The sequence below is a fragment of the Hemiscyllium ocellatum genome, chromosome 36 (genome assembly GCF_020745735.1).
Source record: "Hemiscyllium ocellatum isolate sHemOce1 chromosome 36, sHemOce1.pat.X.cur, whole genome shotgun sequence".
In the NCBI taxonomy this organism is placed as follows: domain Eukaryota; kingdom Metazoa; phylum Chordata; class Chondrichthyes; order Orectolobiformes; family Hemiscylliidae; genus Hemiscyllium; species Hemiscyllium ocellatum.
The window spans coordinates 29,947,171-29,962,370 of record NC_083436.1 but is presented as its reverse complement, the minus strand read 5'-3'; the positions used below and the strand labels follow the sequence as shown (position 1 = coordinate 29,962,370).

General features: G+C 42.6%; 1 protein-coding gene across 1 annotated transcript in view; it reads left to right on the top strand.

Annotated features, from left to right (window-relative positions):
* Positions 1-15,200, top strand: part of LOC132833291 (thrombospondin type-1 domain-containing protein 4-like) — a 456,799-nt gene that overhangs the window by 440,068 nt on the left and 1,531 nt on the right. Inside the window, exons 16-17 of the mRNA XM_060851456.1 lie at positions 3,882-4,061; positions 5,109-5,253. Coding sequence (XP_060707439.1) covers positions 3,882-4,061; positions 5,109-5,253 — 325 coding nt within the window. The remainder of the gene's footprint in view (positions 1-3,881; positions 4,062-5,108; positions 5,254-15,200) is intronic.

Genomic DNA, 15,200 nt, shown 5'->3' with positions numbered 1-15,200 from the left:
GATGGGAATGACATTTTAATTTTCATTATAAAGTCTTAGTTTGTTGTTTGTTTGTTTTTATTACAGAATATCAGTTGTGCCCCTTTCAAATGGGGTACTTAATTGGTAATGGGTTTATGAAAGCGGTAGGAGCAGTCTGAAGAGGGAGCTATTGTTTGGTGACACAAAGATGGCTCACAGGAACATCGAAAACAGGAGAAGATGTGGGCCATTCAGCCCATCAAGCCTGCACTGCCATGCAGCAGATCATAACTACCTCTTCTCCCTCAGTGCCATTGTCCCACAGTATCCCTATATCCTGTGATGTCGTTAATATCAATCTCTGTTTAGAAAATGAAAACGTAGAAAAAGAAGGCCATTCAGTGTCTCTAGTCTATTCTACCATCCTAGGTCATAGATGATTGTCTATTTCAATTGCATTTTCCCATGATACCCCCATAACCCTTGATGACATTAGTATCAAGAAATCTATTAATCTATGTCTTGAACATACTCTGTGATTGAGCTTCCACAGCCTCTGGAGAAAAGAATTCCAACGATTCATTTCCAGCTGAGTGAAGAAATTCCTTCTCACCTCAGACCAAAATGGTCTGTCCCTTTATTTTCAAATTGTCTCCTTAGATCCTCTCACACTATCATCTACCAACCAGCCAAAGAACATAACCCTGCAACATCCACCTTGTCTAGCTTTGTGTGCTACTGGTGGAGGAAGTGAATGTTTAAAATGATGGAAATCAAGCAAGCTACTTTATCCTGAATAGTATCCAGCTATTTGCATGTTGTTGGAGCTACACTTACTGTATCGTAGAGAGTATTCCATCACATTCCTGACTTGTGGCTTGTAGATAGTGAAGTGAGGAGATGAAGTACTCACACATAACTCCCAGCCTCTTATAATGACAGTGTTTATGTATCTCAACAAGTTAGGTTTCTGGCCAGTGGTAACCTCAGAGTGTTAATGGTGGGAGATGCAACATATGTAACTTGCTTTTCAGAGAAATGTAGAAGTTTCAGATTATTGACTTATGCTTATGATAAGACAGCTCTGTATTTCATCTTCCATAGACCTAAGGGTAGTTTGATAGTTTATTTGCCTTCTGGTCAGAGGATGGATTTTCTTATGTTGTTACCTCATATTCTTACTTTACTTATAATTTCTCCTGCTGCAAATGTGTTGCTGGTCAAAGCACAGCAGGTTAGGCAGCATCTCAGGAATAGAGAATTCGACGTTTCGAGCATAAGCCCTTCATCAGGAATAAGAGAGAGAGAGCCAAGCAGGCTGAGATAAAAGGTAGGGAGGAGGGACTAGGGGGAGGGGCGATGGAGGTGGGATAGGTGGAAGGAGGTCAAGGTGAGGGTGATAGGCCGGAGTGGGGTGGGGGCGGAGAGGTCAGGAAGAGGATTGCAGGTTAGGAGGGCGGTGCTGAGTTGAGGGAACCGACTGAGACAAGGTGGGGGGAGGGGAAATGAAGCTGGAGAAATCTGAATTCATACCTTGTGGTTGGAGGGTTCCCAGGCGGAAGATGAGGCGCTCCTCCTCCAGCCGTCGTGTAGTTGTGTTCTGCCGGTGGAGGAGTCCAAGGACCTGCATGTCCTCGGTGGAGTGGGAGGGGGAGTTAAAGTGTTGAGCCACGGGGTGATTGGGTTGGTTGGTTCGGGCGGCCCAGAGGTGTTCTCTGAAGCGTTCCGCAAGTAAGCGGCCTGTCTCACCAATATAGAGGAGGCCACATCGGGTGCAGCGGATGCAATAGATGATGTGTGTGGAGGTACAGGTGAACTTGTGGCGGATATGGAAGGATCCCTTGGGGCCTTGGAGGGAAGTGAGTGTGGAGGTGTGGGCGCAAGTTTTACATTTCCTGCGGTTGCAGGGGAAGGTGCCGGGGGTGGAGGTTGGGTTGGTGGGGGGTGTGGATCTGACAAGGGAGTCATGAAGGGAGTGGTCCTTGCGGAACGCTGATAGGGGAGGGGAGGGAAATATATCCTTGGTGGTGGGGTCCGTTTGGAGGTGGCGGAAATGGCGGCGGATAATACGTTGTATGCGCAGGTTGGTGGGGTGGTAGGTGAGAACCAGTGGGGTTCTGTCTTGGTGGCGGTTGGAGGAGCGGGGCTCAAGGGCGGAGGAGCGGGAAGTGGAGGAGATGCGGTGGAGGGCATCGTCGATCACGTCTGGGGGGAATCTGCGGTCCTTGAAGAAGGAGGCCATCTGGGCTGTGCGGTGTTGGAATTGGTATGAATTCAGATTTCTCCAGTTTCCTCATTTCCCCTCCCCCCACCTTGTCTCAGTCGGTTCCCTCAACTCAGCACCGCCCTCCTAACCTGCAATCCTCTTCCTGACCTCTCCGCCCCCACCCCACTCCGGCCTATCACCCTCACCTTGACCTCCTTCCACCTATCCCACCTCCATCGCCCCTCCCCCTAGTCCCTCCTCCCTACCTTTTATCTCAGCCTGCTTGGCTCTCTCTCTCTTATTCCTGATGAAGGGCTCATGCTCGAAACGTCGAATTCTCTATTCCTGAGATGCTGCCTAACCTGCTGTGCTTTGACCAGCAACACATTTGCAGCTGTGATCTCCAGCATCTGCAGACCTCATTTTTTACTCGAAGATTATAATTTCTCCTCAAAATAATAAGGTTCACAGCATTGGAGGCAGATGATCACAAGTTTATTAAGCAAATGGTTACTATTATTCACCATAATTTAAACACGTGCTTAATAGTAGTATGTAGAGTACAACAGGATAATCTGGCCTCAGTAAAAGCTGTGCTAAATCTCCTGGCAATTACATCTTCATGTAGCTTTTTTTCTGGAGTCCTGTTCCTTTTTTATATTCCTTTCAGGTATCTATGATGTCAATGTTACACATCCTGAAAGATCTGTCAAGCAATTCATAAAGTCCGTAAAATATCAAATGGCTTTTGATGTTCCTGTTTAGGTATCATTTTTCAGTCATGGAGTTATTTCTGTATTCTACTTGTCTTCTGAAACCTTTCAAATGATGCTCTTTGTTCCTCATTGTACCTTATACTTTGTGCTGTCATCAAACGTTCAGCAATGTTGACCCAACATTGATACCCAAGGCTTTTATTCATTTTCCACTTGTTGCGACAAAATGTGACTACCGTCCCAACAAGTGTTTCAGGGTTAGGAAAGCCAACATAAATTGCACAGTGAATGCTCTTCAACTTTTTGTCAACCATGCAGCTTGGCTGCAATCTCCCCCATCACCCTGACACTTATCAAACCTACCCTTCCAATATTCTGTAGCCTTTCTAAATGAGATTGTCAATATATCATAGATTAGGAGAGGTTTTGTGTCAGAAATTCAAAAATTACTGTCCATTGATTAGGAAACAGATGGTTGTTATCCTACAGAGCCATCAATTTCAAGGCAAGGTTTGAGACAAAAACAAACTGCAGATACTGGAATACAGCACCACACTCCAGAGGACTTAACATTGAGTTCCCAGCACCTTATCTGCTGCCTGGGCAGCCTACAGCCTAGAGGATTTAACACTGACTTCTCCAATTTCAAATAACCTTCCCACCCATCCCCTGGCTCCCTTTCAGGCCCCACCTCCTCCCTTCCATTCCACCTACCTACCTTCCTTTTCTTCTACCTACCAACCGGATACATTCCTCCCATCGACCAACCAGGTAGTACCCACTACCTATGTTCACCTATCACTACCTCACCATTCTGCTACTCTCCCCACTCTTTATCTGTAGCTCCACCTACCTCCACATTTCATCCTGAAGAAGAATCATACCCTAAAGTGCAGGAATTCTATACAAATTCTATATCCAGGCCAATCCTTATCTAACTCCATCAACCTGCCTCAGTTCCATAGGCTTCAGTAACGTGCTGCTGTTCCTTTTCTCAGTGCTCAGCAGAGTGTGGCAATGGAACCCAAATTCGGAGTGTGGTCTGCCTGAAAAAAACTGACAACAAACTTACAGTGGCAGAAACACATGAATGTTCCCATCTGGAGAGACCAGCATCAGAGCAGAGCTGTCATCTGAGGAAGTGTGATGTCAAATGGTACTCCACAGAGTGGAGTGCAGTAAGTATTCCAAGATAAGAACCATCCGTGTGAATGGAGTAACTCCACAACAAAGGAATCATCAATGGGGAAGTGCAGTGACTTCACCTAGTGGTATTCACTATCTGTATCAGTGTACAGTGTCGTTGCTGGTGCTATATGTAAAGAATCCTATCAGTGTGAAAGACAGTAATTCACAACTATAATATGTAGCAGTGTAGAGTGAAATGGACTATAACTAAAACCTGTACCAGATGCATTAAAATTCTGGTAAGTAGCTATTGCCAGAAACAATGCAATGCTGTCATCTGATAGTCCTTTTCTACGTCAGTCGGAACTAGTCTGAATGTACTTTTTATAACTCGAACTCCTTAACGATAGGTGTCAATAACTCAAGTTTCTTTTTTAATTCACTTATGGGATGTGGACCATGGGCATCAATGGTTGGCCCATATTTATTGCCAATCCCTAGTTGCCCCTGAGAAGGTGGAGATGATCTACTTTCTTGAATCACTGCAGCCCATGTGATGTAGGTAGATTCGCAATGCTGTTGGGAGGGAATTCCAGGAGTTTGGCCTAGTGACAGTGAAGGGACGGTGATATATTTCCAATTCAGGATGGTGAGTGGCTTGAAGGGGATTTTGCAGATGGTGGCTTTCCCATGAATCTGCTGCCCTTGTCCTCCTGGATGGAAGTAGTTGTAAGTTTGGAAGATATTATCTAAAGGTCTTTGGTGAATTTCTGCAATGCCTCTTGTAGATGGTACACACTGCTGCTGCTGAGCATAGGTGATAGAGGGAATCAAACAATAATTATGCTTCTCAGCAAACCATTTCATAAAGCAGAATGTGCATGATTCAAAAGTCATCACATGTCTTCAAAGTATGAATGAAAAAGAATCTCAGGGCTTTTGGGAAATATATGAAGAAGAAATACTGAATTTATCAAGCTGCCAGGTTGTGCAAAGGGGAGTTACTAAATATCCTTATTAAATGATGTACCATGTTGGCAATTGCAATTTGTGTGTTGCCCATTTGCAGTTTATTCCAGCCAGGTTGTGTTTTACAGTGTTCGAAATCGTGCGAAAGTGGCTATCGGGTTCGAGAGGTCAGGTGTCTTGCAGATGACATGACACAAAGCAACAGTTGTGATTCCTTCCTAAGGCCAGTTGATAAAGAAGTCTGCAACACCAACCCGTGTATACCCGAGATAGGTATGGTCTAACAGCATTGATTTCATGTGTGCACTGTTACCTTAGTTCTTCTGTATGTTTCAAAGAAAGTTAGACTTGCATTCATATAGTGCCTTTCACAACATAAAGAATTATACCGCCACTGAAATACTTTTCAACTGTAGATCCTGAAGCCCAGCAGTTAATTTGCACACAGCAAGCTCTCACAAACTGTTATGTGATAATGATCAGATAGTTCATTGTTTGTGATAATAACTGAGGGATAAATATCAATTAGACTGCCAGAATTAATGTGCCTTTTCTTTTCTGAAATAGCACTAAGGGATTTTCAAAGTTCACATGAGAGTACAGTCAAGTCCTGCGCATAACATCTCACCCAAAATACAGTATCCCTGTCTAATGCTGTTACAGTATGTAAGTCTAAATATTTGTGCTTGAGTGGGATTTGAACTGTCAACCATTATGACACTGAGCTACAGCATAATCATTCTCGATTTTAATCCAGTTCTATTTGAGTTGTCTGCAGTGCAAGTTAACAATTGTTTGCATTGGTTATGCCAATAAGGTCAAGTATAGTCATCTCACATGGATGGCAAAGTTCCCTGTACTATGTTCCAACCACAAAGTTCAGCCTTTGTCTCATTAAAAAAAGAAATTTACAGCATCAGTGTGATACTTTCCACTTCCTATATCAATCACTCTGTGACTCCATTGTGCAAATTAGTATTTAGTTTAACAAACAAATATCCAGTGTTTTAGAGACATTTGTAGGAAACAGTTTAAAATGACCAAACACCTTGCAGCAAAAACTTGGAGAATGGTATAAAATTCATTTATCTGCAGTCAGTTCTTCAATAATGTGATGGTTACATTCTTGGGCAACCCCATGTTATAGATAAATCACGTTTTAGGCAAAGGGATTAAAGTGTTGGCATTATAATCATCCTTCACCCAACACGCATTCTAAAAGTTCACACATTAGAAATAGTGTCATCAATTCACCAATGGCTTTACAGCAAATTCACATTTATAAAGTGCAGTTTATAACAGAACGACCTGTACTGTCTAAAATGGTGGTGTCACTCATGAAAAAATGTTAGACGTTTTCCAGATTGTAAAATGTCTAAAAATGTTGGCCATTGATGATTCTATCGACTGTTCTAAAGATTTTATGCTTTTGAGCACTTATTCTGCATTTTTTGAGTTCACATTTTATTCCTCATTTTACCACAAGAGCCCACAACTTCATTCTGCATCCTTTCTGTTGGTCAGTTATGAGGTCAGGAAAGATGTGGAGCCAATTCTGATGCAAAAAAAAAGTCTTAGCTAGTCCCACATCCCACATCATTTTCCCCCATAACACTGCAGGTTTGGAATGTCAACACATTTCATAATGGAACCCAGCAGACAAGGTGAAAACTATGACATCTACAGTATTGTCTAACAGACTTTGAAGTGGGTGCAATTTGAAAAAAAGTGCTGAGCTGAACTCCAAAATTCACAGCCACCTACTTCACCAATCGTCTGTTCAAAGGCAGATCCTTGGCTTTGTTTGTTGATGCTTCATTTGGACACTCTTCGTTGGCAGTCATATTCTAACATTGTAGGGGTGAAGAGACAATGCTTATTCCTATCCCAGCCAGAACGGGAACTGAACCTGTGCTGTTAGTGTTATCCTGGGCCACGTTGCTAGCCATCTAACTAACAGAACTCCTTGTCAATTACTTAATGCTGCTATGTTTGGAAAGAAATGTCTGTTGGAGGAGGTTGACAGCTAAATCAGATCACTTGACTTGTACTTCCTACCACCAATTTAGGCAATGTCTGAGGATTTCCATGGAGTGTCAAGCAGTGTCGATAATCTCTGCAGGAGAGATCTCAGGCATGCAGTTGGCAAGGTCTCTGAGAAACACTGCCACTGAAAATATCAAGATGTTGAGGTCAACAATCCAATATATGAGAATATATTTGGAATACTTCTGAAGCTGTGGTGACTGTCAGGATATGCACTGTGCGTAGGTATAAGCATTTACTGGCATAGGAACAAATTCTGAAGTTGGCAATCTCTCACCAGTACCTAATTCTTCAGTAAGTAACAAGAAATGTCCCCTGATCGTGTAGGATTATACAGTTGGAATAGGAAATGCTACTCCAAGCAACTGAGAAGAGATCATCTGGGCCTAAAACACACATTGCTATGGATTAATGCAATAACAGGCAGATCCCTAGGTAAAACCCTCAGCAGTCCTTCACTCCTACTGTTTTAAAAGGCCAACTCAGAGGGTGGTAGACAAAGAATATGGTGCACTAGTACAAGCTGCACAACGAGTCAGTCATCACAGTATGACACACATTTTGTACACATCCACTCTCTAGCATTGTAAAGACTTTGTTTAAAACCCCAATCAAGCCAAACTCTGCACATGTAAAGTGTGAGGAAGGAATATCTACTGGAAGTTTGAGTTTGAAGGAGATCTCAAATCTGTAGGGTCTTTATCCTGTTTTAACATCAGTCCTAAATTCCAGTGTGCTGGAATAAGTAAGTTGTAAGTCAACATTCTAGCAGTCTTACACGTATTCCAGTCTCATTAAGCTCTGGATTTTTTCCCTGCTCTTTTTGGCCTTTCCCAAGTATTAGAACCATTTCAGAGTCTCTCCATGAATTTCGAGGCATGTACTTTTTAATCACGCTTACACGCTTCGGTCTTTCCCACTAGCATTGATAAGAATATGAGTGTTAAGAGCAGGAGGAAGCCATTAAGCCTCTCAGATCTGCTTCATCATGCAATAAAATAACTGTGGATCTGCTCATGACTTCAGCTCCACTTCCCCGCCTTCCCTCATAACACTTGACTCCTTTGTAGAAACAAAATAAACTCATCCAGCCTTGAATATTTGAATGATAATCACCTCCATGCTTTCTGGGCTAGAGAAATCCAAAGATTTCTGACCTTCCGAATTGAGAAAGGAAGGGCTTATGCTCGAAACGTCGAATTCTCTATTCCTGAGATGCTGCCTGGCCTGCTGTGCTTTGACCAGCAACACATTTTCAGCTATCTTATGGTGAAACTGATTACAGAGGGATGTTGATCAAATGAGGCAATGGGCTGAGAAATGGCAGATAGAGTTCAATTTGGATAAATGTGAGGTATTGCAGTTTGGTATGACAAAAACAGGGGAGATAATGGTAGGGCTTTGGGTAGCGTTGTAGAAAAGAGGGACCTGGGGTTCAGGTACATAATTCTTTGAAGTTTGCATCACATGTAGATAAGGTCGTTGAAAAGGTGTTTAAGCACACTTGCCTTCATTGTTCAGTGCTTTGAATATAGGAGTTGGGAAGTCATATTGAGGTTGTACAGGACATTGGTGAGGACTGTGTCCAGTTCTGGTTGTCCACTTATAGGAAGAATATTATTAAGTTAGAGAATGCTCAGAAGAGATTTACCAGGATGTTGCTGGGTATGGAAGGTCTGAATTATAAAGAAAGACTGGATAGGCTTGGACTTTTATCACTGAAGCGAAGGAGTTTGAGAGGTGACCTTATAGTTATGAGGTTTATAAAGTCATGAGAGGTACAGATAAGGTTAATGATAGGTGTCTTTTCCCTATAATGGAGATTTCAAGACTAGGGACTATTTTTATGGTGAGAAGAGAGAGATTTAAAAAAGACATGAGGGGCAAATGTTTTCCACAGAGGGTGATTCGCGTGTGCAATGAACTTCCTGAGGAAATGGTGAGTGCGAATACAGTTACAGTTTAAAAGGCACTTCGATAAGAACACGAATGGGAAAGATTTGAAGGGAAATGGGCCAGGAGCAGGCAGGTGGGACTAGTTTAGTTTGGGAGTATGTTTGGCATAGACTGGTTGGACCGAAGGATCCGTTTCCATGATGTACGACTCTGACTTCCCTACAAGGCAAAACATCCTTTCACCATCTAACCTGCCAAGGTCCATCCAAATCATATATGTTTCAATAAGACCACTTCTCATTTTTCTAATAAATGCAGGCCCAACCTGATCAAACTTTCCTCAGAAGATAACCCTTCATTTCAGGAATAAGCCCAGTGAACCTACTCTGAACTGCCTCCAATATAAGTATACTCTCTTTAAATAAGGTGACCAAAACTGTGCACAGTACTCTAGGTAGAGTCTTACCAACACCCTGTACAGCTGTAACGAGAGTTGCTTATTTTTAAACTCTAATCCCTTGCAAAAGAACTCAAAATGTTATTATTGTACCTGCATGGTAATGTCTTGTTATCCATGTATGAGCTCATGAGCTCTGGTTTATGTGTAGACAAATTTAGAATATCAAGGAGATTTTTGATATAAATGAGATGCAAGTGTGGCCATTTATGAGCAGGAAATTGTCTTTTAACTGCTGTAGCACCCATCTTACTGTAAACCATTCATATATTGTGATAATTTCATCAAGCTGTATTCCTGGGGTTCCTACCCTTCCCAGTCATTAAGAAAAAGATGGACCTTCTGCCATAACCTCAGTGGAGATCAGATTGACCCCTAGAGAAACAAACATTTGGAATCATTTCTCTGGGAGTGCCTCTGGTTTCCTGCCCAAGTTAGCTCAGCAGACTGAGAGAATCTCCATGAACATTCAACTGAATGGTGGACTGTCAATCACAAGTGAGTCTCTGAATGGTTAGGCTAGTGATGTCTCCTCTGTGAGATGTCAGCACTAAATCCCACCTTGAAATGTTTTCCCTTTTCATAATATGGTCGTTAGCTGTTTATGTGGACTTATCCACCATCATCATTTTGTTTAGGGACAATTGGTGTTTTGGGACTTAAAATATTGCTGTCTCCTCTTATTTATTTCTAGTGCTCCCTTTAGAATGCATCAAATTGAGCACTAATCAAAGGGGGCTGTTTTTCATTTGGAATATAATAAGCTCCAGATAATTAGACCTAATTCTTTGTAACAAACTGATCAGCCAGTAGAGCCCATCTCCCTCCTTGCTTGTGCAGCCTCTGGGTGATGCTACCCGACACCATGTCCTTTCGTTCCCACAATGCATTCCTGAGTGGCAATGGAACAACAGCTCTCACTGGCCATTCTCATCCTTTCCGCTGCCAAATCCCATCTCAGCGTCTGTGAGGGCACACCCAGGAGCGACGGCAGACTCCCAAGTACGCTTCAATGTCTGTCAACATTTGCAAATCTAATGGGGCCTTTCTGTCTGTTCCTTGATACGGAATAATCCTAAAGTTTGAAAAATAACAAAATCAAGTTGCAACACTGTAATCCACATCCCATTAGTCTATCAAGGACTTCTCTCCATTACTAATATAAAGCATTGTTTCCACATGGTTAATCTTGACTTCTAAGCCTGGAGTTGAGTGAAATGGATACCATGAATCTCTGGTTTGTGTTGTACTTGCTTCTCTAATATGGGAAAATAATTAAGATTTTTCATCTGCCTGCCTGATCTAACTGGTTTCAATCACTCTGATAAATACTAGCATTTAATGGTTAACAGGTTGGGTGGAAATACCTCCACAAAACCACCATAATCACAAAAAGCCACATTCGCTACTTCAAATCTGTAATGGACATTTCAATCTCCTTCATGAAATATGACTTTATCGAGTACTCATCATCTTATATTGCCGTCACTTTAAACAGCCCAACATAGCTTCAGTGCAGAACTTATCACAAAACCAATAGTTCTAAAGCAAAAGAATATTATGAAAAAAAACTAAAAGGATAAACTGGATTACGAGGCTTCAAGTAAGTTTCTCGTAAAGCCCATTAGCTGCAGAGACCATTTTGCGAATTTTAAGCAGATTTGAGAAGAGACCATTTTCCTCCGTTTCCAAAGTTAAGTTGTTCTTACAGCTCGTTTTGTTTTTACCTGCTAAAGGTCTGTATTGGTGGTGGATGAATTGAGCTTTCTCAAATTCAATTATATGTCAGGTCCTTTCCAAAATGTCACATGGTAACCACTTGTAAAAGTGTCAATTGTAGATTTTTTACACCACTGTCCTCATGCTTCACCACCTCCCAGGGCATACTGATAGTAAATGGTGGGCCGTGCAGACACTTTATCGGCATGTCCATACACCTGAGAATAGCGCTTTGCAAATATACAACTTTGAGCCCTGAAACGAACATGTCAATTATACCAGAAAGTGCATGGTCTCATTAACCTGTTGCCCGGCTGTAGTGTGCAAGTTCCTGACTCCTGCTAATGACCAGGGCATCACTGGTTATTCTGTGTTTAGCCCCGAGCAGCTACCCTTTCAATCTCACTGTTCTTCTCATAATAACAGTGTCTTGTGCTGGAGACACCATGGTTGCTGCTTTTGTATCTCACACCTATCTTCGTTCTATTGTGGTGGTTCAGTACCACCTTGGCTTGTGGGCTAAATGCAGTACTTTGCTTTAATGCTGTGAGTACCAGCAGTAAGCCCTGTAATTTGGAAACCCCCAACCACTCAGTAAACGTGCTGTGCCCCGTGAATAACTTTCCTAGTATTCAACTTATTGAGCTCCAGACTTCGAAGTACAGACCAACTATGTTAAACCAAGCTTTCAAGTTGCAATGGAAAGATATCCTCTATGGACTAATGAGGTGTGGAATTGCAATGTGATTTTGTTTTTTTTATTTAACTTTAGAATGTTCATGTATTGAGGAGCAGACAGAAGAATTGTTCCTCCCCATGGCAAACAGGATTGCAGCTTCCTAATCACTGTATTATATGCAAGCATCTGAACAAAACATGGTGTCACTGATCACTTGAAATCCAAAATGTTCATTGTGGGAGCCGATTTGATCACAAATGGAAAGCTGTCCCTCTCTGCTGGTCATTGCTGTAATCCAGGGTCCAGTGTCTGGCATAACTGGGTCCCTCCTGAACTGTGGACAGTAGAGTCATGTAGGTTTCCATGTAGGTGGCTAGGTTGGACAATTTAATTTCTGGACTGCCTGCAAGTGAGATTAGGGGAAATTGATAAAGACCTTTCTTCCTAATTCCATGGATCTTGCTGTTCACAACATGCTACTTGTACACAACATCACGGGATCTCTCTGTAGCTCCACAAACATACAATCGCGAAGCAGGAATAAGCCATTCATCTCCACAGGCCTGCTCTGTCATTGAATAAGATTCGAGCTGATCTAATTGTAACCTCAAAGCCACATTACCACTTATCCCAAAAAGCTTTCACCTGGCCTTGCTTATCAAGAATCTATCCACCTTTGTCCCAAATTTGTTCAAAGACTCTGCTTCCACTGCCTTTCAAGGAAGAGAGTTCTAAAGGCTCCACCCTGTGAGAGGAACAAAATTGTCCTTATCTCGGTCTTAAATGGGTGACAACCTCCAGTTCGAGATTCTACAAGAGGAAGCATCCATTCCACAACCACCTTGTCAAGACTCTCGAGACATTATATGTTCTAATCTTATACTTCCTTGTTGTGCTACGATGGGAAGCTTGGAGAGCCCTTAGCTCCATTAACTTGATTGTAGAATGATGACAGCAAAGAAATAGACCAATCCACTGCCTACGACCATGCCCTCTTTACATATGGAGCAGTTTAGCTAGTGGTCCTGCTCTCACCCTTTTCCCATAGTCTCGCTCATCCAGTTCCCTTTTGACAGCTACAGCTGAATCTGCCACTGCCAGCCTTTCAGGGTGGTCTCGAAATTTCAAACTCTTCACAAATTAGTTCGGCAGATTCAGCTGGTGATAGCTGTGTTTTATGATTTAACAATTCACTTGTTTTCATTGGGTTTTTGCCAATTGAATTCTGCAAGAATGAAAACTTCTGCTTGTCACACTGTTGCATGACACTTGAATGCTGTTTTAATATCTTTCTGTGTTTATGAGACATTGGCCAAGTGATAGCAGGGCTTAGCTAGCATTGCACAGGACACATTTCCTGGTGGATAGATAAAGAGAAATGAGCTGGGACTCCGACTGCCAGTAGATAGTACAGCACGGAGGCACAGGCATTAATGTGGTGGAAGCTTCCTGATCTCCCTCCTTTACTTTTTCAGAAGCCCAAATGCTAGCATGTAGGCACAGCAGGCAATTGGGAAGGTAAGTGGTATGTTCGGCCTTTGTTGCAAGATAATTTGAGTACAGGAGTGAAGAAGTCTTGCTGTAGTTCTATAGATGCGAGACCACATTTGAGGCATTGTGCAGAGTTTTGCTGCACAAGAAAGAATATACTTATTCAAGACCCATAAAGCATGGAAACAGACCCCTTCAGTCCAACCATGTTCCCAAACTAAACAAATCCTACCTGCCTGCAGTTGGTCCATATCCCTCCAAGCCTGAATTTACCCAAACATCTTTTAAATGTAACTATACCCACATCACCACTTTCTCTGGCAGTTCATTCCACACATTTAACACACTCTGTGTAAAAAAAAACGCTGTTCCTCACGCCCTTTTTAAATCTTTCTCCTCTCACCTTAAAAGATATTCCCACAAGATTTGAACCCCACACCTGAGGGAAAAGGCCCTTCTCATTCACCTTATCTATGCCCTTCATGATTTTGTAAAACTCAATAAGGTCACCTCTCAACCTCCTACACTCTGGTGAAAAACGTCCCGGCTTTTCCAGTCTATTTTTATATCTCTAGTCCTCCATTCCCAGCAACATCCTGATAAATATTTTCTGAACCCTTGACATAGAGGGAGTGAAGTGAGGTTCTCCAGATTGATTCCTGGGGAGGTGGGATATCCTTAGGAGGAGAGATTGTGGAGACTAGGCCTGTGGAGTTTAGAAGAATGAGAGAAGATTTCATTGTAGTACACAGAATCCTTCCAGGGCTCAATAGGATAGATGCAGGAAGGAGGTTTCCCCTGGCTGGTGTGTCTGGAAACAGAGGCCTCTGTCTAAGGTTAAGAAGTAGACTATTCAGGAGTAAGGTGAGATTTTTTTTTGGAATCTTAGGAATTCTATACCCCTGAGGACTGAAATCTTAGTCATTGAGTATGTTTGGGATGGAGATTGATACATTTCTGAATAGCAAACTTACTAAGGGAACAGTACAGAACATAGTGACATAGTATTGACATCGATCTTGTTGAATGGCCAAGCAGTTTGATGGCCTGAATGGCCTTCCTCCTTCTATGTCATTAATGCAGAGCTGCCCAGGAAATTCTGGCACTGTAGCCTGATGCCAAAAGTTGCCTGAATGAACAGGTCAAAGATCCGATCTCTTCATTCCTGATGAAGGGCTTATGCCCGAAACGTCGGTCCTCCTGCTCCTCGGATGTTGCCTGACCTGCTGTGCTTTTCTAGCACCGCACTCTCGACTCTGATCTCCAGCATCTACACTCTTCACTTTCTCCTCAAAGATCCGATCGCCTGTTGTTTCCCACGCCAACTTTGTTAGCCTTTGTCCCACCCAGCAACCCCAAGAGCTTTAAATGACAGCAAGGATTATCTGGTTGTCGGTTGTGAAATTGAGAAACCCATTCAGTTTCTTGCTCCTGTTCCCTGTACAAGGAAGGTCCTGTTGGGGGAATGGTGATGTTTTGGAGTTACCCTCTGGCCATTCAGATGTCTAAAATAGAAAGTAACAGTGTTCCCAGAGGCTAGACATATGCTGCCATTGTGGATATGAGCTCACAATGTGGTTTCCTTTACTCTGAGGAAATGAAATGAATACTGAGTGACTGCTTTGTGGCACACTTACATTCTGTCCACAAAAATGACCCCAAACTCTCAGTTGCTTGCCACTTAATACAACACAGCATTCCTTGGTCAACATCTCTATCTCAGGCTTGCTGTAGCATTCCAGTGAAACTCAGTGCAAGCTAGAAGAACAGCATTTCATTTTCCACTCCCTTTGGGGACCCTGCAGCCTTCAGGACTCAACATTGAGTTCACTAAAGTTGAGGGCCTGAATACCACCTTGCATTGTCCTTTACGCACCCCTGAGACCAGACTGTGTTATGACATGGGCTGCTTTCTGCAACCTTCTTCCCGAC